The following is a 23164-nucleotide window of genomic DNA, read 5'->3' on the forward strand; positions in this document are numbered from 1 at the left end:
GTCTTTTGGGCCGGGTCTCTACCAGCTTTGCACATCTAGAGGCTGACAATTTTGCCCATTCTTCTTTGCAAACTAGCTGTAGCTCTGTGAGATTGGATAGAGATGTCTGTGAACAACAATTTTCACTTCTTGCCACGGGTTCTCAATAGGATTTAGGTCTGGACTGTGGCTGGGCCTTTCACACACGAGTATGCTTTGATCTAAACTAGCCATTGTACCTCTGCCATGCCATGTAGGGGACTTAGCTAGCATGTGGAAGAAGGTGTTCTGGTCAGACTAGACTAAAGTAAAACTTTTTGGGCTAAATGCAAAATGCTATATGTGAAAACGAACACTGGACATCATCCTGAAAACACTATCCCTACCGTCAAACATGGTGTGGGGATGCTTTTCTTTAGCAGGGACAGGGAAGCTGGTCAGATTTGTTGGGAAGTTGGATGGAGCTAAATGCAGGGCAATCCTGGAGGAAAACCTGTTCAAGGCTACAAAAGACTTGAGACTGGGGCATAGGTTTACCTTCCAGCTCGACAACGACTTTAAATATACTGCCAGAGCTACAATGGATGGTTTAGATCAAAGCATATTCATGTGTGTGAATGGACCAGTCACAGTCCAGACCGAAATCCCACTGAGAATCTGTGACAAGACTTGAAAATTGCTGTTCACAGATGTTCTCCATCTAATCTCACTGAACTGCAGTGAGTTTGCAAAGAAAAAAAGACTTACAGCAGTAATTACAGCAAAAGGTGGTCCTATTATTGACAAGGGGGCTTAATACAAATGCACATCACCATTTTCAGATTTATATTTTTAAAATAATTAGAAAACCATGTGTCATTTCCTTTACACTTCACAAATATTGTTATTTTGTGCTGGTATATCACCTAAAATCCCAATAAAACACATTTAAGTTTGTGGGTGTAACGTGGAAACTCTCCCAGGGTATGAATACTTTTTCAAGGCACTGTACATTGGTATAATACTTGTGTTTCCATGACTTTTCCCTGGCAGTCTGGTTTTCCGCAGGACCAGTTTATAAATGATTATCCTCCGCCTGTGACCTCTTTATCAGGAATCTGGAGCGGCCCTGATTCCACGTGTTCTCCTGTGTGAACGGAATGTGTGCCCTTTCGCTGGTCGCAGTTACGTTTGCTTTTTTCCACTTCAGACCTTTTCTGTGAATGACGATATTGATCCGGATGGTAGCGTATCGGGTCAGATCTAATCCCTGCTGCTTACATACCCTGCCATGTTTGTATTTGTCACATGTCTATGGATGCATTGCGCACTACGTGGCTTCTGGGCTTTTGTTTTCTTTTGTGATGTCAAAAGTTGCTTTCAAATGGTGCAGAATAGTAAGAAAAAAAATAATAATTTGTACATTTTAAATTTGAGGTTGTTCTCCCACCACCACCCACCCACCAGCGATTTCCTTATTGGCCACAGCACTATCAAATTTACGACATTTGTTAGCGATGTATAAGGACCTGACGACCCCTTAACACATCTAAGACCTCATATGGGACATCTAAGACCTCATATGGGACATCTAAGACCTCATATGGAACATCTAAGACCTCATATTTTAATTTGCACAATTTTTGTTCTCATTTCGACTTTCAGATTTGAGTTTTTCTTTAATTGCTGTGCTTTAAATGTTGTTTTTTAATTAATTTTTAGGGATCTGACAACCCCTAAACACATCTAAGACATGAACTGAATAGCGACTATTATATATTTTTTAAATTTTCAATGTTTTCCTTTGGACTCTCTTACATTTAGGAGTGTTTGCCTTTCTTTTATTGCTGTGCAATATATCAGACTATAATTACATAATTTAACATTCTTAGGTTTTCACTTGCATTTATGTAATCATCCGGTGTTTTTTTTTATCTCTGCCATCGTGGTACTGAAATTGATCCCTTAGGTTTCTGTTGGTTTGGACCATTTTCTCATCCGGCTATGGAGAGCGCTCCAGTGCAGAGCTTCTACATCAGATGTCACCGGATACAAGAATTTGTATATGTAATTGCTGTTCAGTGTAGTTCACAAATTCTACATTAAATGAATGGATCGGGGATGGGACATGTGCTACTACCTTTTCCCATATGATCTTAGATTACTTTTCCATGTACTTTGTCTAATGCGTCTTACCACTTTTCCTGTTTCTTGCAGAGTGGTTCACGATTATCTGAGTTGTGGACCATTTGAGGATTTTCAGGGAAGCATGTATTTCTCCCGCTTCTTACAATGGAAATGGCTTGAGAGGTAAGTGCCTTACATCATCAACCCGTTAAAGGGAGTCTGTCAGCACAAAATGACTGTGCAAACCAAGCTCAGGAGTTCGATGCACCTTCGACCTGGCCGAACAGATCAGTGCACCTTCCCATCTACTTGTTTTCCTCCTTCTCTGACTTCACAGGAGCCAGAAAAAGTAAAGAGATAGATGGAAAACTGGTAGATGCCAAGGGTGCACCGAACAGTCATTTTGTGCTGACAGCCTCTCTTTAATCTCCCTTATGCTGCCTAACTTAATTTTTCCATAGTATGTGAGCGTTTTAGTTAGGATGCTGATACACTTTTATTACCGGTTGGTTAAACGCCCGGTTGGACGACGGTTGTCTCCCGACTCATCAATGCCCAGTGGCGCATGCAAGTATCCTATATGGGGTGAGGGCAGTAATCCGCTGGGATTCCCAGGGACACAAACACAAGGATCGGGCATTAAAATTCAACATTCTCTACCCAGCATCACTTGTCATGGCTGAATCAGGAGGTCCTCATCACATGAGATGACCAGAAAAATGTGAGGGTTCGTCCGACTATACTACCTGTACCAGTCATGCCTGATACTTTCCCCGATACTGGCTGAAAACGTCACACACATTTCAGGGAGATAAATATATGATTAGTGAGGTCCGACCACTGGGGACCTTATCAAACCCGAAAAGGGATCCCCGTGTCGCTGAGTGATTAGGGCGGTGGTAGGGTGCACGCCTGTCGACGCTATGCTTGGCTCCCAATATTACGAAGACTTGGTGTTTAGGGTTTTTGGGTACCATTGACTCGGCCAGTCTTGAGAGGTTGATGTTCTTTACAAGCAGTAATATTTCCACGTTCCTATAGCTCAGGTGTAGTTTCTTCCTATAATAAAGGGCCGATATAAGCGTAAGGAAAATGTTTTCCCGCTATACGGTAATTATGTGTGGCCGCGTCCGGCCTGTTATTCACAGACTTCGCATCGCCGCCTTCTAACGTCCTGGTCTTACGGCCCTAAAATGCCTCACAAATGCCATAAAATAAATGCAAGCAGCGAGTTTAGATAAGAGCCCGGCCATAACTCGTAATTGTTCCACTCTGATAACGCCGTTCTATGGGCTTTTACAGGGCGAGAAGGTGACGTGTTTGCTGAGTGGCTGCAAAACGCCGGGTTTTGTGTTCATATAAAGAGCACTGGACCTTGGAACAAAGTAGTTACGTTATTGATTAGATATTGCTTTATAGTGTTTTGCTGGAAGAAGCTGCAATGAAGCAGACGGCTGTTCTTGGATACTATTTTCAGCTAAAACATCGGTGGTTTTACAGGTCTGGTACAAAGGGGCCCAGGTTAGATCCACCAGGGGCCCACTATACAGAGAGATTGCACTGTCAGCGCAGTTTTTCTACATCATTCACACATTAGAGGTTGGTCAACGTGTTTTTGTTTTTTATTTTCTTTCTCTTTTAACTTTTTTTTCTTTTTAAATATGGAATCAATGTGTATATGTTTCTAAAGGATTTGGCCACAGGTTTTGTACTTTAAATGTATGTATTATTGGCTGAAAATAATTTTTGTAATAGGGTTTCATTAAAATTTTTGCTCCGTTTGGTTTTTACAGGCTCTTTCTTTCCTTGTATATTTGTGGTGACTGCACCAAAGTTCCGCTCTACTTTGATGTGGTCTGAGATGAACTCAGAAAGACAGATAAACTTTCCTAGCTCCTTGTCGGAAAAGATGAATTTTTCAGTTAACTTATTCTATCGCCATCAATTTGCAGAGAAACAGCCTAGAAAAGCCAAATGGTACAAAATGTTTAATAAAATGAAAAAAATTTTTTAGTCCATAATACATGCATATTATCCCTTAAAGATGCAGCTAATTTTATTTCTTGTGCCATTTTTGTTTTTTTTTTATTTTTACTTTGTTCATTATGCAGTAAAAATGTCTCATTAAGATGATTTTTTAGGTCCGTACAATTATTGATGCCAGACATTGTATAGTGTGTCAGTGGAGCCGTGTGAGGGCTTTTTATTATTTTGCACTCTTGGCTGTAGTTTTCATTAGTACAATTTTAGGGGACCTTCAATGTTTTGATCGCTTTGTATTCCATTTTTAGAGTATGGTGAAGCAACGCTAAAAATATTTCTTTTTGGCATACCCTGCAGTGTTAGATAACTTTATATTTGGTAGATTGAAATTTTGTCGACATGGCAATACGCAATATCTTTTATTTTTTAACATTTTTTTGGCTGGGGGAAAAGTGGGTGATTTCAAATTTTTATTTTAGCTAGCCTTGGGGACTTGAACCTGCAATTGTTTGATTTCTTGTACTATATGGCAGTGATAGGGGGCCTTCACCTGCCATGATGACCCATCACTAGTCTGCGGTCTAGTCTGTATGGGGTGATTGGCTGGGCGATTGGGGCTGTGACAGATGCCCCACTGGGATCGCGGCACATAAATGCCATTGTCAGAGACTAAATTTGCAAATTCGGAAGAGGACTTAAACTCTAGTGACACCTATTGAAAGTAGCAATCCTAAAAGTCAATATTGACCCTTTAACGAGCCTTGCTATATGACTTGGGATAAAAGACTAAAAACCAAAATCTCAGTTTGCAGACATGGTGTTTCTGGGTGTTGCCCTTCCTCAGGTCAAAGCATGAGATCTGATTTGGCTAGGCAAGGCTTGTTAAAGGATCAATATTGACTTTTAGGATTGCTTCTTCTAACAGGTGGCACTAGCATTCTAGTCCTCTTCCTCTCTGAAGAGGCAATTTGCATATTTAATTTCCCAAGGAAGCATTGCATGACTTATAAGCCTGCTCACACTGACATGTCAGGAATGTCACTCTCCATAAGGAGAAACCTTACCCCTTAGATCCATAGTCAGACTGAAATACAGTAATTGTCCTCTATGTTCTCCATATACAGTGCTGTGCTAAATTTATGCTGAAGTAGAAAAAACTCTGCAACGTATGAATGCTTTCAAAAATAGAATTATTAATAGTTTATTATTTTCTTTAACAATATGCAAATTGAATGAACAAAAGAGAAATCTAAATCAAATTCATATTTGGTGTGACCGCCCTTTGCCTTTATCATTTCTTCTTCATACACTTGTACACAGTTTGTGAAGGAACTTAGCAGGGAGGTTGTTCCAAACATCTTGGAGAACTAACCGCAGATCTTCTGTGGATGTCGCTTGTGCAAATCTTTCTATTTCTTCATCTAATGACCAGACTGAATTATGTGAGATCAGGGCTCTGTGGGGCCATATCATTTCTAGGACTCCTTGTTCTTCTTTACACTGAAGATAAATCTTAATGACATTGGCTGTATGTTTTGGCTGTACGTTGTTTTGCTTCAGAATAAATATTGAGCCACCTCCCTGATGTTATTACATGATAGTTAAGTATCTGCCTGTATTTCTCAGCATCGAGGACACCATTAATCATGATCAAATGTCCAACTCTATATGCTGAAATGTATCCTCAAACTTGCAAGGACCCTCCACCATGTCTCACTGCTGCTTGCAAGCATTCAATATTCTACCGCTCTTCAATGAACAAATTGCCTTCCGTTACTGCTAAATTTTCACCTTTTGACCCATCAGTCCAGATGACCCGCTGCCATTTTTCTGCACCCCGCACTATATGTGTTTGGTCAAAGTTAAGTCACTTGGCCTTGTTTCCACGTCGGAGATATTGCTTTTTGGCTGTAACTTCTCCACGCAGACACTGCTTTGAACAGAAGATGGATGTAGCTGGGTCCCACTTGTTACTGGCAGTTCTGAGCTGATGGCACTGCTGGATAACAGCAGTGATGTGTCTTTCATCTACTGCACTAAGTTTCCTTGGCCGGCTACTTTTGTCTCTGGTCTTCAACATTGCCCATTTTTTTTTGTGTCCTCAATGCTGAGACTTACCTATGAGGCAATACCTAAGGGAGGCATGTGGCTCAAAACTTATTTTGCAGCTGGACAATGACTCCAAATATAGCTCCTAATGGCATTGGCTGTATCTCCAGTGTAAAAAAATAAGTAGAATACCTGGAAGTGATAAGATGTCCTTATCTCAACATCATACAGTCTGTCTGGGATTATGTGATGAGACAGAAGGATTTGCACAAGCGACATCCACAGAAGATCTGTGGTTAGTTCTCAAAGATATTTGGAACAACCTCCCTGCTGGGTTCCTTCAAAAGCTGTGAGCAAGTGACCAATGTATCTGGAAGAATTGATGCTGTTCTGAAGACAAAGTCACATCAAATATTCTTCATTCACTTTGCATTTTATCAATGGATTAAAATAAACTATTAGCACTTATACTTTTGAAAGCATTCTTATTTTGCCGGATTTCATTCTCGCATATGTGGAGGGACTGCTCATTTCCTTCTGGATCTCCTGCAGATAACCGTGAATTTAGCCGATGGTAAATACCATGTGGATTTTCCAAAGCCAATTTCTCCTGTGGATATGTCGAAGAATCCACACATAAATTGTCCCCATTACTATGGAGGCTAATCTGCATCTTTTCCTAGTCGGATACCTAAAAATGTAATCTTAAAATCTGCTGTTGTGTTTATTATTATGTGCATAATTTTTCTGCTGTATGTGAATGACTGTTAGGATGGAATGAAACTAAAAAGGGAGAAGATACAGATTAGATATTAGAAAAAACTTTTTGACAGTGAAAGTGATCAATGAGTGGAACAGGCGGCCACGAGAGGTGGTGAGTTCTCCTTCAATGGACGTCTTCAAACAGAGGCTGGACAGACATCTGTCTGAGATGGGTTAGTGAATCCTGCATTGAGCAGGGGGTTGGACACGATGACCCTGGAGGTCCCCTCCAACTCTAACATTCTATGATTTAGGCACCGATTAATCCCAGTTTCACATATCACTGAAACATGGGTGAGGTTGGGTGAGGGCTTCCGATACGAAAACTGTCTGTGTTTCATTGGATGCGTGATATCGACCTATAGCTGAGCATGCATGTGTTCTCACTAATGATCATGGATCCTCAGTCTGATGTTCTTCATATTGTCAGGGAAGGTGATAAGAATATGATTGGACATACACTGAAGTGCCACTTTATTAGAGACGTGACCTCAGGGTACAGCTTAAAATCAGTGATCAGCCTTCTGTGGATCATTTTGTATGGATTCAAATTATAAAGGGAAAACGAACGAGGCATGTTCATCAGTTAGCCGGGGCCGATCGTTAATAAAATGCCAATTTTGTAAGGTATTGTGCAGCGGTGTAGTGAGTATATCGAGAATAGTGTGATCGAAGAAAAATGTTCAGCAGAAGGGTAATCTGTGGCCGAAAAAACTCCTCAACAGAAGGTGTCAGAGGAGGAAGTGAAGAATCGTTTTTTTGAACAGGATGTGCAGAGTCAAGAAAACTGCCGCCGAACACCATGCTGCTGTCTGAATGCACAACTCGTCTTTCCTTAGCATTGATGGGCTATAACAGCAGGTGACAGGTTCCATAACCATTATTGTCTCTGGGTGTTGGCCGGTGAAAACAAGCTGTCACTTATCTGCAGGATAGATGATGACTTATTGGTTAGTGGGGGTCCGACTGCTGGGATCTGCACCGATCGGCAGATCAGGGCACTTTTTATCTGCGTTAGTATGAAGCAGCAATACTCACCCGCCTCTTTATTCTTTCCCTATGAGGTTGCTGATTGTTGCTCTTGGCTTTTTTTTTTCCAGAAGCCCCATAGAAAATGAATGGAGGGGGCAGTGTGACATCTGATCTGCATCTCCATTTTGAAACTGGGACAAAAATGCCTTGCCGGGGATAAAAAAATTTCCGACACCAACAATTGGTGCAGATCCCATTCACTGATCAGCAAGTTCTCATAAATCAGTAAATTTCACTGAACAACTCCATTAAAGGAAGCAAGTAAAAATCTGAGCAGTGGAAAAAGATCGCCAGGTTAGATGTATCCCGATATCTGGTCCACCATGCTGATGGGAGGGTCAGAAACTGACTCTAGCAGGGTGACTCTAAGATCCCTTCCTGTCATGTGTTGGCAGTTTAGTATGGTCAAGGTGGGGGAATGGTTTCTCGGCAAATCCTGAGACCTGTGGATGGATGACCCCTTCCTGTCAGGCTGGTGAGGGTGGAGCAATGGTTGGAGAATGTTTTCTCTGAACACTCTGTCTCTCTGAGACCTGTGAGTGGACATTTGGACAGTAGGACTTGCCTAAGCATTGTGGCCAACCAAGTTCATCCCTTCTTGGCAGCTGTTTACCCTATGGCAGAAGGACAATGCCCCATGGCACAAAGGTCATATAGTCATGGATTGGTTTCAGGAACTGCACACAGTTTTTTTTTCTTGCTTTTCCAATCTTCATACCTCCCAAATCTAGATTGTATGGAGCATCTCAAGGATGAGCTGGAAGATGATATGGGAGATGGATGAGATAGACACTAGCTGCTATGAGCATGTCAGTACTTCCTTTTGTGGGAGAAGCTATTCTGTCTGGGTGGCTACTGTCTCCTCCCCCCTAGCAGAGTCTGGGCTACAACAAATTGCTGAGCTTCTGAAGGCCAAAGGGAGTCCGATGTACTGCTATACAGATGTCTCTAATAAAGTGTCTATAGCAGACCCCTGAGGTGCGTTTTGATCCTCCTCCCCCTCGAGGTGCCTTTTGACCCCCCTCTCACCCCTCGAGGTACCTTTTGACCCCCCTCTCACCCCTCGAGGTGCCTTTTGACCCCCCTCCCGAGGTGCTTTTTGACCCCTGAGCACCTTCTCTTGGCCACTGTTATGTTTATCTGCAGCATGACACCATTGATTATCTTGACATCATTTACACTGTGCTTTACCTTTCACAGAGAGGTTCTGCAGCAGCTGCAGTGTCTTTGGAAGTGGTAGCAGTATGTCAGTGACTGATATAAAACATCACCTTACTGTTCAAAAAAAGAAGTTCTTCAGCAGCAGGGTGTTATGTAATAAGACCACCAACGAACCATCCAGATCTGCGTTATGCTAAGACTAGCGGGCATGCCCATGATGTCTGACGTTATACCTTTGTCACCCTCTTGTATTTCAGGCAGCCGGTCACAAAGAACACATTCCGGCATTACCGGGTGCTGGGGAAAGGTGGATTTGGTGAGGTGGGTACCTGCCTGTCTCTCGCACCCTAATATCACACGTTCTTTATCGACACATCATGATTTTTCTTTTGGTTAGGTGTGCGCCTGCCAAGTCCGAGCCACTGGGAAGATGTACGCCTGTAAAAAGCTGGAAAAGAAAAGGATAAAAAAGAGAAAAGGAGAATCCATGGCATTAAACGAAAAGCAGATTTTAGAAAAAGTAAATAGTCGATTTGTAGTAAGTATCGATCCTCCTTTTCTACTTTTTATTGACTCCGTCCTTCCCGTCATTTTCATGTGAATTCTCTTCATAAACGACGTACATAGCGGGTGCTGGGTAATCGGTACAACGCCCATGGGGTGGTCACACCAACTCTGGTTGGTAGATAAGAAGTATCTGGGTGAACAGTGCTGCTGGTCCGCCTATAGATGTACATGCTGTGTGTTTGAGGTTCCCTTTTGTTTAGTTGTCATTGCAGCTGGTGCGGAACCTTTTTTTATGGATAAATAGAGGGGCCTAATTAAAATAAAATAAAAAAAAAAGTCTGTAGATTTTTAAAGCAAATGGTCACCATTTTATTCCGCACTAATTTTTACAATTGGTGGGGTTCCGAAATATCGGACCCTCAGCAGTCATTAACTAATAACCTTTCCTAGTGATGGCACGATTAGAGCATAATTCAGACAGACGTTTATTTTTCCAGAAAAAAGCGGACCGGATTTTCATCCATTTTTTTTTTTTATTTATGATTGTGTTTTTTTTGTATGCAAAAAATAAAATGTCTTTAATGAGAAGCCTCACCTTATCATTAGAAAGTAAAAAAAACAGACAGTGCCCTGTTGAAACAAATGGGCATCCATGTGCTAAAAGCGGTTTTCCCATCTCCGAGATCCTTTCCCAATATGTAGTAGGTGTAATAATAATAGTATTGGCAAATACCTCCAATTAGAAATGTAGTATAGTTCTTCTGATTCACCATGTCTCTTTCCTCATGTGCAGGCATTGCAGGACCTTAGGAATCCATGGTCACGACCACTAATATAGTGACAGTTAGCTAATTGTTAGTGGTTGTAACCATGGATACCTAAGGTCCTGCAATGCCCTGCACATGAAGAAAGAGACATAACAAATCAGAAAAACTATACTATATTGCTAATTGGAGGTATTTGCCAATATTATTATTAGTATACCTACTACATATTGGGATAGGATATTGGAGATGGGAATACCCCTTTTAAGGTTGTTTTTTTAACTGACCCATTGATTTGAATGGACGAGTGACCTTGGACTTGTATCCAAAATGGAAATGTCTTTTTTTTTTTTTCCTTTGGGGAGGGGGTATACGGACATGAACAACTCCATAGACTATAATGGGCGTGTGCTCTGCCTGCAAAAACACAGATAACACATGTACAGTACAGACCAAAAGTTTGGACACACCTTCTCATTTAAAGATTTTTCTGTATTTTCATGACTATAACAATTATACATTCACACTGAAGGCATCAAAACTATGAATTAACACACGTGGAATTATATACTTAAGAAAAAAGTGTGAGGCAACTGAAAATATGTCTTATACTCTAGGTTCTTCAAAGTAGCCACCTTTTGCTTTGATGACTGCTTTGCACACTCTTGGCATTCTCTTGATGAGCTTCAAGAGGTAGTCACCAGAAATGGTCTTCCAACAATCTTGAAGGAGTTCCCAGAGATGCTTAGCACTTGTTGGCCCTTTTGCCTTCACTCTGCGGTCCAGCTCACCCCAAACTATCTCGATTGAGTTCAGGTCTGGTGACTGTGGAGGCCAGGTCATCTGACGTAGCACCCCATCACTCTCCTTCTTGGTCAAATAGCCCTTACACAGCCTGGAGGTGTGTTTGGGGTCATTGTCCTGTTGAAAAATAAATGATGGTCCAACTAAACGCAAACCGGATGGAATAGCATGCTGCTGCAAGATGCTGTGTTAGCCATGCTGGTTCAGTATGCCTTCAATTTTGAATAAATCCCCAACAGTGTCACCAGCAAAGCACCCCCACACCATCACACCTCCTCCTCCATGCTTCACGGTGGGAACCAGGCATGTAGAGTCCATCCGTTCACCTTTTCTGCGTCGCACAAAGACACAGTGGTTGGAACCAAAGATCTCAAATTTGGATGCATCAGACCAAAGCACAGATCTCCACTGGTCTAATGTCCATTCCTTGTGTTCTTTAGCCCAAACAAGTCTCTTCTGCTTGTTGCCTGTCCTTAGCAGTGGTTTCCTAGCAGCTATTTTACCATGAAGGCCTGCTGCACAAAGTCTCCTCTTAACAGTTGCTGAAGAGATGTGTCTGCTGCTAGTGGCATTGACCTGGTCTCTAATCTGAGCTGCTGTTAACCTGCGATTTCTGAGGCTGGTGACTCGGATAAACTTATCCTCAGAAGCAGAGGTGACTCTTGGTCTTCCTTTCCTGGGGCGGTCCTCATGTGAGCCAGTTTCTTTGTAGCGCTTGATGGTTTTTGCATCTGTACTTGGGGACACTTTCAAAGTTTGCCCAATTTTTCGCACTGACTGACCTTCATTTCTTAAAGTAATGATGGCCACTCGTTTTTCTTTACTTAGCTGCTTTTTTCTTGCCATAATACAAATTCTACCAGTCTATTCAGTAGGACTATCAGTTGTGTATCCACCAGACCTCTGCACAACACAACTGATGGTCCCAACCCCATTTATAAGGCAAGAAATCCCACTTATTAAACCTGACAGGGCACACCTGTGAAGTGAAAACCATTTCTGGTGACTACCTCTTGAAGCTCATCAAGAGAATGCCAAGAGTGTGCAAAGCAGTCATCAAAGCAAAAGGTGGCTACTTTGAAGAACCTAGAATATAAGACATATTTTCAGTTGTTTCACACTTTTTTGTTAAGTATATAATTCCACATGTGTTAATTCATAGTTTTGATGCCTTCAGTGTGAATGTACAATTTTCATAGTCATGAAAATACAGAAAAATCTTTAAATGAGAAGGTGTGTCCAAACTTTTGGTCTGTACTGTACGTGAAAAACGGAGGTCTAAATGAGGCCTTACTGAAATGGGAAAAAGTTGCCATGTCATGTAAGTAGTCTAAAAATTATCTGATGGTTTTCCTAAAATTTAAGGGAAAAAAACTGCTACTGGAGTCTTTCGCCGGTCTCCTGGCTCCCTCTTCCGGCATTAAGTGACCCCTGCAGCCGTTTGTCTCTTCTAGCCCAGATGGAGCCGCATTGATGATTGGCTGCAGCGTTCACCTAATACTCTCTGCAGGAGGGGAAACCAGGACATCGACGTGGGACACTTGTAGAAGTACAGTGGATCTGTGGGGGTCCAGCATTTTATAATTTTTTTTAGGAGCACCAGGAATCCATTTTTAAGCTACAGCCCAAAACAGTTTAAGGCAGCCATCATACATCTGCGTTTCATGGACCAGGACTGGACTCCTGGCCCTCATTTATGCCGGTGGAGTTGCGTGCGGCCGGTCCTTGCATGTTGGCACCATGCAGACCTCCTGCGATCTACAGGTGACCCTTCCACCGTCAGATCAGAATTTTCTTTTTTTCTACCAACCCTTATATAAGGACCACCACCTCCTAGAAGACGGTCGGCCCCAGATATAAGCATGGGGCTTATGTTACCAGCGGGAAGGGTCACCAATGGATGACCCGCTGTGCAGGGAGTGCCACGTCCTTCACGTGTCTCTGCTTTCCTGCGCTCGCTCCCACCACCCCCCGCCGCGCTGCCCGCAGCATTCCACCTCCCGGGAAACAATCAATAGGCTGAGTGCAGGAGATGTGTCCAGGCCAAGTTAAATATTGATCCCACTTCCTTTTGCTATGATGAAATTGTATAGGAAAAAAAAATCCTCTATCAATAATTGATGATAATAGATAATGTGCTGTAATGTATAATACTTTTATTTCCTAATTTCTGCAAGTCGCACCCCACTTTAAGAGAACTCGCATCCGCGATCTGTTTTAGTAAATTCTTGTATTTCCTATGAAATTATTATATCGCATTGTGCGGTTCCTCTATTTGTCCTGCAGGAAATGAATAAATTAACAGTTGGGTGTTTTGGGTTTTTTATTTTTTTTAGCACTGTGTTTTGACAATTGGGTGTGAATGTACCTCCCTTATTAAAGAGGTGTGTCCCTGCCTAGTCAAGGACTGTCATCATTGATTGGACAGTGTGAGAGTATGTAAGGGTACGCCCCCAACTGGTAACACCCAGTTATCAATTTATTCATACATTTCCGGGGCAGGAACAACTGGTTAACAGCACAGAAAATATGCCGCAGAATTGGAATTTCATTGCATATGGCAAATATTTACTAAAACGGACCACTTCAAGAGAGCAAATCAGCCCTCCTTAAAGGAGTATTCCCATCTCCAAGAATCCTACCCCAATATGTTGTAGGTGTAATAATAATATTACCAAATAACTCAAATTATAAATATAGTATAGTTCTTCTGATTCACTATGTCGCTTACCCCATGTGCAGGGCATTGCAGTAGCTTAGGTATCCATTGTTACGACCACTCATAGAGTGACAGTTATTTGTTAGTGGTAGTAACCATGAATACCTGAGCTACTGCAATGCCCTGCACATGGGGTAAAAAATCAGAAGAATTATATGTCCCTTACCCCATGTGCGGGGGCATTGCAGTAGCTTAGATATTCATGGTTACAATCACTAACAAATTACTGTCACTCTATAAGTGGTCGTAACAATGGATACCTATGCTACTGCAATGCCCTACACATGTGGTAAGGGACATATAATTTGAATGAATTTCTATGTTGCTTACCCCACGTGCAGGGCATTGCAGTAGCATAGATATCCATGGTTAAGACCATTAATAACTAACTGTCACTATATGAGTGGTCGTATTCATGGATATTTGAGCTACTTCGATGCCCTGCACATGTGGTAAGTGACCTAGCAAATCAGAAGAACTATACTACATTTCTAATTGGAGGTGTTTGCTATATATAACACCTACTACTGATTGGGAAAGGATCTTGGAGATGGGAATATCTCTTTTAAAGAGGACTTTTATGGGGAAAAAAGTCAATTTTGTAATATGCTACGGTTTGTCATAGAGATGACGTCACAAGATCCTGCACCACTGAGAAATGTAAAACTTAAGGTAGGATCACCTCATATAATAAGGAGGGCTTTATCTTTAATTTGGACCTCCCACAAATGTCACGATTAGGACGATTAGGTAATCAGTGGGATGTAATGTCAGTGCTTAAAGGGGTTGTCCAGGATTAGAAAAATAAGGTTGCTTTCTTTTAGAAACAGTGCTACCTCTGACCATGGGATATTCATGGTGTGGCAGCTGAGCTCCATTCACTTCAATTAAAGGAGCAACGTTTTTTTTCTAATCCTGGATGACCCCCTTAATAATAATGAGCTCAACATAGATACGGTTTTGTTTTCTTTTCTCACCGAGTCCTCATACTGTTTATCTGGCAAGAATATCTTCTCTATACACTAGGACCTGAATATCCCAAAATTAGTGTGATCAGATGATCGGCTTTGGAAAAAAAAATACTGTCGGGAGAGGTTTATAGTCTATGTGTTTGTGGCCACCCAGTGGTTGTGATGTGAGTTGCAGCCTGTCAAGAATTTTATTCTTGGTTGCAATAATGTAGTAAATTCATGAAATATAGGAGTCCTTATTAAAATTTGTATAAATGTAAGAGTGGATACTAATGTAACTTCTCTGATAGTGGGCAAAACATGCATCATGGAGCCAGGGCATGGAGTCCAGGGGGATGGAGGCAATGTTGAGTATGTGAGAGAAGGAAGCAGAGAAAAATGTGCACGGGACCGGGAGATGGTGGCAAAGAGGAGAATTCTATATTTTATACTGTCCCAGAAAAGTTTTTATTACTGGGGCCCAATGTGCCTACACCTGTCCAGAGCCATTATTGCATCGGACACCATTATAAGCTCCATTCTGTCTCAGATTGCACCGCAGAGCACGGCCGAGTGACATAAATTATGCAAGAGGTCAAGTCCATTCGCATCAGAGATAAATGTAACCGTGAAAATGCTGGTCATTATCGATTGTGCTTAAAGATTCATGACAAATGCACCATACTGCAGGCCCAGAAAACATTATCTGATGCTTTCTTAAACATTCAGGTATCTTGCGTCAATCAGTAATGTAAAATTTATAATTGTATTAAAAAATATCTATACTTGCTATGATTTCCTGCTTTTTCCATTTGCACAGAGCACCTGCCGCACCGCGCGGAATATCAGATATGTGGCCGAAACGAATGAGTGTGAGGACAGTGACATCTGGTGGTGAAAGTGCAGAAAGCATTCACATATGGTCTAAATAAATATAAATATATGGTTCTACATAAATGTGTGTTTAGATAGAATTTTCTATGTTTTTATTTAAAAAAAAAAAAAAAAACTAAAGAAAACCATTTCATGTGAGATGTTTGTACACTGCAGCAATCCACTATTTAAATGGGCCTTACAGCACTGTTCATCCTGAGCTTCCTGGTTTATTAAACAATAAAAAAAAGTATGAAAAAGAAAGATGTGCACCAAAATTTGAGACTTTGTGGAAAAAATATTGGTATAAAGCTGCTGTTAAATCCCTTTATGTATTTTTCTGAAGTGAAGAAGGTTTTTACAAGATGACTGAAAGCAGAGATATTAAAACTGGTGATGTGATACAGAAAGTATATTAATAACTGTACATATTTCAATTAATACCTTTCTTTTCCTTAAACTGTGAAGAAGCCATTAATGATAGTAGGGGGTCTTTTTTTATTTTAATTTATTAAAGGGGTTGTCCACAACCTATGATATTGACCATTATCATCAATATCAGATAAGTGTGGGGGCCCCCGACACCCCCATGATTATCTGTTATCAGGCCTGGAGAAAATGCACAGTATACAGAACAGGAACAGCTCTGTGCACCATGTAGTGGCCACTCCAGGGTACTGCAGCTTGGCTCCTATTGAAGTGAATGTGAACTTAGCTGCGGTACCCAATTATGGCCACTACATGGCGCTGTGCTGTTTGGCTCTGTAGAATTTTCAGCTGATCTTTGGGGATAGCCGGTGCTGGAGCTGATATTCAGGACTACAGATTTTCTGGGTGCAATAAAATCCTTTAAATGCATCATGCAGACGCCCAACTTTTTGGAGCTTTTATCCCCTCACCATAGGGGTAATATATTGCACTGTATATAGTAAGGCCTGGAGGAATGATGACCTTGTTCTTTGTGTGTACCGTGTCCCACTTATCCTTACTGTCTGTGTTTTCAGGTTAGTTTAGCCTACACTTATGAAACAAAGGACGCCCTTTGCTTAGTATTAACCATTATGAATGGCGGGGACCTGAAGTTTCACATATATAACATGGGGAACCCGGGCTTTGACGAGCAGAGAGCAGTGTTTTATGCTGCCGAGCTGAGCTGTGGCCTGGAGGATCTGCAGAGAGAGAGGATAGTTTACAGGTGAGACGCTCATCCGTAATTACAGTAAGGTCTGACTAATGCAGCAGAGCCGAGCCCATCACCTGCTTCATTGTGATCCTGCGCGTCTGTAGTTTACATAGGACTGCAAGTAATCTATATTGTGATATCAAAGTGGACAAATACAGCCCCCAAACGCTAAATGACGTATTCATCTCTGCTACATCTTTGTATGTGTACACTTGCCTAACTTGCTCATTATATGTGTGTGTTTGTGTGATATGTATGTGTCTGTGTGTGTATACAGTACAGACCAAAAGTTTGGACACACCTTCTCATTTAAAGATTTTTCTGTATTTTCATGACTATGAAAATTGTACATTCACACTGAAGGCATCAAAACTATGAATTAACACATGTGGAATTATATACTTAACAAAAAAGTGTGAAACAACTGAAAATATGTCTTATATTCTAGGTTCTTCAAAGTAGCCACCTTTTGCTTTGATGACTGCTTTGCACACTCTTGGCATTCTCTTGATGACCTTCAAGAGGTAGTCACCGGAAATGGTCTTCCAACAATCTTGAAGGAGTTCCCAGAGATGCTTAGCACTTGTTGGCCTTTTTGCTTTCACTCTGCGGTCCAGCTCACCCCAAACCATCTCGATTGGGTTCAGGTCTGGTGACTGTGGAGGCCAGGTCATCTGGCGTAGCACCCCATCACTCTCCTTCTTGGTCAAATAGCCCTTACACAGCCTGGAGGTGTGTTTGGGGCAAGATGCTGTGGTAGCCATGCTGGTTCAGTATTCCTTCAATTTTGAATAAATCCCCAACAGTGTCACCAGCAAAGCACCCCCACACCATCACACCTCCTCCTCCATGCTTCACGGTAGGAACCAGGCATGTAGAGTCCATCCGTACATCCTTTTCACAAAGACACGGTGGTTGGAACCAAAGATCTCAAATTTGGACTCATCAGACCAAACCACAGATTTCCACTGGTCTAATGTCCATTCCTTGTGTTTTTTAGCCCAAACAAGTCTCTTCTGCTTGTTGCCTGTCCTTAGCAGTGGTTTCCTAGCAGCTATTTTACCATGAAGGCCTGCTGCACAAAGTCTCCTCTTAACAGTTGTTGTAGAGATGTGTCTGCTGCTAGAACTCTGTGTGGCATTGACCTGGTCTCTAATCTGAGCTGCTGTTAACCTGCGATTTCTGAGGCTGGTGACTCGGATAAACTTATCCTCAGAAGCAGAGGTGACTCTTGGTCTTCCTTTCCTGGGGCGGTCCTCATGTGAGCCAGTTTCTTTGTAGCGCTTGATGGTTTTTGCATCTGTACTTGGGGACACTTTCAAAGTTTAACCAATTTTTCGCACTGACTGACCTTCATTTCTTAAAGTAATGATGGCCACTCGTTTTTCTTTACTTAGCTGCTTTTTTCTTGCCATAATACAAATTCTACCAGTCTATTCAGTAGGACTATCAGTTGTGTATCCACCAGACTTCTGCACAACACAACTGATGGTCCCAACCCCATTTATAAGGCAAGAAATCCCACTTATTAAACCTGACAGGGCACACCTGTGAAGTGAAAACCATTTCCGGTGACTACCTCTTTGAGCTCATCAAGAGAATGCCAAGAGTGTGCAAAGCAGTCATCAAAGCAAAAGGTGGCTACTTTGAAGAACCTAGAATATAAGACATATTTTCAGTTGTTTCACACTTTTTTGTTAAGTATATAATTCCACATGTGTTAATTCATAGTCTTGATGCCTTCAGTGTGAATGTACAATTTTCATAGTCCTGAAAATACAGAAAAATCTTTAAATGAGAAGGTGTGTCCAAAATTTTGGTCTGTACTGTGTGTGTGTGTATATAATATATATATATATATATATGTATATATATATATATATATATATATATATATATATATATATATATATATATATATATATATATATATATATATAGTGTGTATAATAATATCTGCACCCACATTTAACCTGCACATTTTGTGTACATGTGCTTGTTTATGTAATATATATATCATATATCCATGCTTACATACACACACTTATATATATATATATATATATATATATATACACATATCTGTACACACACACACACATACAGTTTGGTCCATATATATTTGGACAGAGACAACATTTTTCTAATTTTGGTTCTAGACATTGTTAAAGACTAAACTTCAGACAGAAAGGCCCACAAACAAACAGCAACTGAAAACCACCGCAGTGAAGGCCTGGCAGAGCATCAAAAAGGAGGAAACACAGCGTCTGGTGATGTCCATGAGTTCAAGACTTCAGGCAGTCATTGCCAACAAAGGGTTTTCAACCAAGTACTAGAAATGAACATTTTATTTACAATTATTTAATCTGTCCAATTACTTTTGGTCCCTTTAAAAACAGGGTGCACATGTTAAGGGGCTGAAACTCCTAAACCCTTCATCCAATTTTAATGTGGATACCCTCAAATGAAAGCTGAAAGTCTGAACTTTAACTGCATCTGAATTGTTTTGTTTAAAATTCATTGTGGTAATGTCTAGAACCAAAATTAGAAAAATGTTGTCTCTGTCCAAATATATATGGACCTAACTGTATATACACACACACACTTTCCTAACCTGCACATTCAACCTCATTCTGAGTCTGCAGTGATTTTCAGAGTCAAAACTTAATATTTATACGTGACTCTTATGTCCCATAGATCTGCAGGGAGAGGCCTATACTTGATGTTTGATGGGATTTTCATGGGGTGCCGCTCAACAAATATATCTTTAGGACGGACACGCAGACAAGTCGATAGTAAACTGTGTTAGTTGCCAAGTAGTTGAATTTGGAGCCATATTCCCATTAAAATGATATTCCCATTATTAAAAGTTCTCTCCTACCTGAAGGATAGGTGATAACCTGCAGATCTATGGACCTTGACCGCTGGGGCCCTCATGATTCTGAGAATGCGGTTCTAGAAGGTTCCATCAAAATGTAGCGGTGGCATGTGTTCCGTGTGCTTCCTACCTTCTCTATAGGACAAGTGGAGAAAGATGAATGAGGCCACCACTCCATCCCAACAGGGCCACGTTCTAAGGATCACTGAGCTTCCCAGGGATCTGCACCTGATCGCTTATATTGCAGATCATTAATAACTTTAGCTGAGGGGGATAACCACTTTAAAGGGAATCTGTCACCCGGTTTTTGCTATGTAATCTGAGAGCAGCATGATGTAGAGGCAGAGACCCTGATATTAGCGATGTGCCACTTACTGGGCTGTGTGCTGTTGTTTAAATAACAATCAGTATTTTATCAACAGGAGATAACTGCAGGATTAGGTGTCTCCTGCCTCCTAGTCCTCCTGCTCAGTGTAACCCAACCCCCACCACTGATATACAGTGTACAAAGAAAGCTGTCAATGAGGAGAAAGCAGCCAATAAGTGATGTGGGCGGGGATATACAGGGCTCAGCATTTAGAGAACTGCTAGATCTGCAGCTGATAAAACAGGGATTTTATCAAAATAACACTGAGCAGCCCATTAAGTGACACACCGCTGGAATCAGGGTCTTGTCCCCTACATTATGCTGCTCTCAGATGGGGTAGCAAAAACCTGCTGACCGATTCCCTTTAAATTTATATTTTATAACTTTTATATGCTTTTTTTTTGTTTTGTGTGTTTTATCATTTTAATTTTATCATTTCTCATTCTTTTTTTTTGTTTAGGGACTTAAAGCCAGAGAATATTCTTCTGGATGACCGTGGTAAGTGCACTGGATGGCTGATGGTAACGTTCAAAAGCTGATCTGTCTCCAGATATTACAATGCAAATTGTGTGAAAGAATTAAAAAAGCTGGTTGAATAATGGCCATATATGAGAGACCCAAACTGAAGGGTGTGCTGTGATATGATAGCAGAGAAGAAATTGCAGATACTGACCCCACTGTGGCCGCACATGCCCAACGCGCGTTTCGCCTGTGGCTTCAAAGGGGAACCCATATATGGCCATTATTCAACCAGCTCTTTAGATGCACAAGTCACTTTACGCTTTGGATTGTACCACTAGGTCTTTATTATGTATCCGCTTCAGTTATGTTTACTTATGCTTTCACAATATATTGTATTCGTATATCACCTTATCCAGGGTCGGACTGGGGCACCGGGACACTGGAGAATTCTCCGGTGGGCCCGGGTCCTCAGCAGGCCTCCGAGCAGGACGCACAGGGCCCCTGGTTAACATGGCCGCCAGTGTTCCACACTGCAAGGGCCCAGAGGGTCAGGAGGGCCCTTGCAATGCGGCTGATGAGGGCAGTCTGGCCTGCTTCTCGGACCCCCAGGCTCCCGGGGGCCCATGGCCTGATTGCCCTCATCCTGTGCGATGGGCAGGGAGCGATCCCTCCGGCTCCGCTGCCGACAGGAGGAAAATGGCAGCGGAGCAGAAGGGATCCGTCCTCACCTCTGCTTCCTGCCCGCCGCTTCCTCCCTGACTGTTTCGCGCTGCTTGATGATGTCATCATGCAGCGCGAGCCTGTGTCAGAGAGAAAGATGCCGGGCGGGAAGCAGAGGACGATGCTGCTGGGGAGCGTGCTGAGAGGTAAGCTTTTTTTTTTTTTAAACTAATAGACTGAACTGGAGATGGGGAGAAATGGGGACAGCAATGGTGATGGGAGGAGGTGTGGGGAGATAAGGGAGAGCAATGGTGATGGTGGGTGGAGATGAGGGAGAGTGATGGAAGAGGTGGGGGGAGATATGCATGGCATGGTGATGAAGGAGGTGGTGGGGGGAGATATGGCAATGATGATGGAGGAGCAGGTGGGGGGAGATATGGCAATGATGGAGCAGGTGGTGGGGGGAGATATGGCAATGATGATGGAGCAGGTAGTGGGGGGAGATATGGCAATGATGGAGCAGGTGGGGGAGATATGGCAATGATGATGGAGCAGGTGGGGGAGATATGGCAATAATGACTGAGCAGGTGGGGGGAGATATGCCAATGATGGAACAGGTGGGGGGGATATGGCAATGATGATGGAGGGGGTGGTGGGGGAGATATGGCAATGATGGAGGAGGTGGTGGGGGGAGATATGGCAATGATGGAGGTGGTGGGGGGAGATACGGCAATTATGATGGAGCTGGTGGGGGGAGATATGGCAATGATGATGGAGCAGGTGGGGGAGATATGGCAATGATGGAGCAGGTGGTGGGGGGAGATATGGCAATGATGATGGAGCAGGTGGTCGGGGGAGATATGGCAATGATGGAGCAGGTGGGGGAGATATGGCAATGATGGCTGAGCAGGTGGGGGGAGATATGGCAATGATGGAACAGGTGGGGGGGATATGGCAATGATGATGGAGGGGGTGGTGGGGGGGATATGGCAATGATGATGGAGGGGGTGGTGGGGGGGATATGGCAATGATGATGGAGGGGGTGATGGGGGAGATATGACAATGATGGAGGAGGTGGGGGGAGATATGGCAATGATGACTGAGCTGGTGGGGGGAGATATGGCAATGATGGAGCAGGTGGGGGGAGATATGGCAATGATGGAGCAGGTGGGGGGAGATATGGCAATGATGGAACAGGTGGGGGGGATATGGCAATGATGGAGGAGAGGGTAGGGAGAGATATGGCAATGATGATGGAGGAGTGGGTAGGGGGAGATATGGCAATGATGGAGGTGGTGGTGGGGCGAGATATGGCAGTTATAATGGAGGTGGTGGGGGGAGATGAGGGAGAGTGATGGAGGAGGTGGGGGGAGATATGCATGGCATGGTGATGGAGGAGGTAGGGGAGATATGGCAATGATGATGGAGGAGGTGGGGAGATATGGCAATGATGACTGAGCAGGTGGGGGGAGATATAGCAATGATGACTGAGCAGGTGGGGGGAGATATGGCAATGATGATGGAGCTGGTGGGGGGAGATATGGCAATGATGGAACAGGTGGGGGGATATGGCAATGATAACGGAGCAGGTGGGGGAGATATGGCAATGATGATGGAGCAGATGATGATGGAGCAGGTGGGGGAGATATGGCAATCATGACTCAGCAGGTGGGGGGAGATATGGCAATGATGATGGAGGGGGTAAAGGGAGATATGGCAATGATGATGGAGTAAAGGGTAGGGGGAGATATGGCAATGATGATGGAGGAGAGGGTAGGGGGAGATATGGTAATGATGATGGAGGAGAGGGTAGGGGGGAGATATGGCAATGATGGAGGAGGTGGTGGGGGGGAGATAAGGCAATGATGATGGAGGTGGTGGTGGGGGGAGATAGGGCAATGATGATGGAGGAGGTGATGGGGGAG

At 42.6% G+C, this 23164-nt stretch overlaps 1 protein-coding gene across 3 annotated transcripts in view; it reads left to right on the plus strand.

Moving 5' to 3' along the window:
• Window positions 1-23164, plus strand: part of GRK4 (G protein-coupled receptor kinase 4) — a 217605-nt gene that overhangs the window by 169144 nt on the left and 25297 nt on the right. For 2 of the 3 annotated variants that reach the window (XM_073647535.1, XM_073647544.1), the window contains exons 6-10: window positions 2176-2268; window positions 9330-9393; window positions 9470-9610; window positions 16694-16884; window positions 20578-20615. In XM_073647535.1, coding sequence (XP_073503636.1) covers window positions 2176-2268; window positions 9330-9393; window positions 9470-9610; window positions 16694-16884; window positions 20578-20615 — 527 coding nt within the window. Of the gene's footprint in view, window positions 1-2175; window positions 2269-3535; window positions 3685-9329; window positions 9394-9469; window positions 9611-16693; window positions 16885-20577; window positions 20616-23164 lie in introns of those variants that run through there. The other variant, XM_073647552.1, reaches the window with a different exon arrangement.

The sequence above is a fragment of the Phyllobates terribilis genome, unplaced genomic scaffold (assembly GCF_046119375.1).
Source record: "Phyllobates terribilis strain yellow unplaced genomic scaffold, ASM4611937v1 Scaffold_1__5_contigs__length_1240528914, whole genome shotgun sequence".
Taxonomy (NCBI): Eukaryota; Metazoa; Chordata; class Amphibia; order Anura; family Dendrobatidae; genus Phyllobates; species Phyllobates terribilis.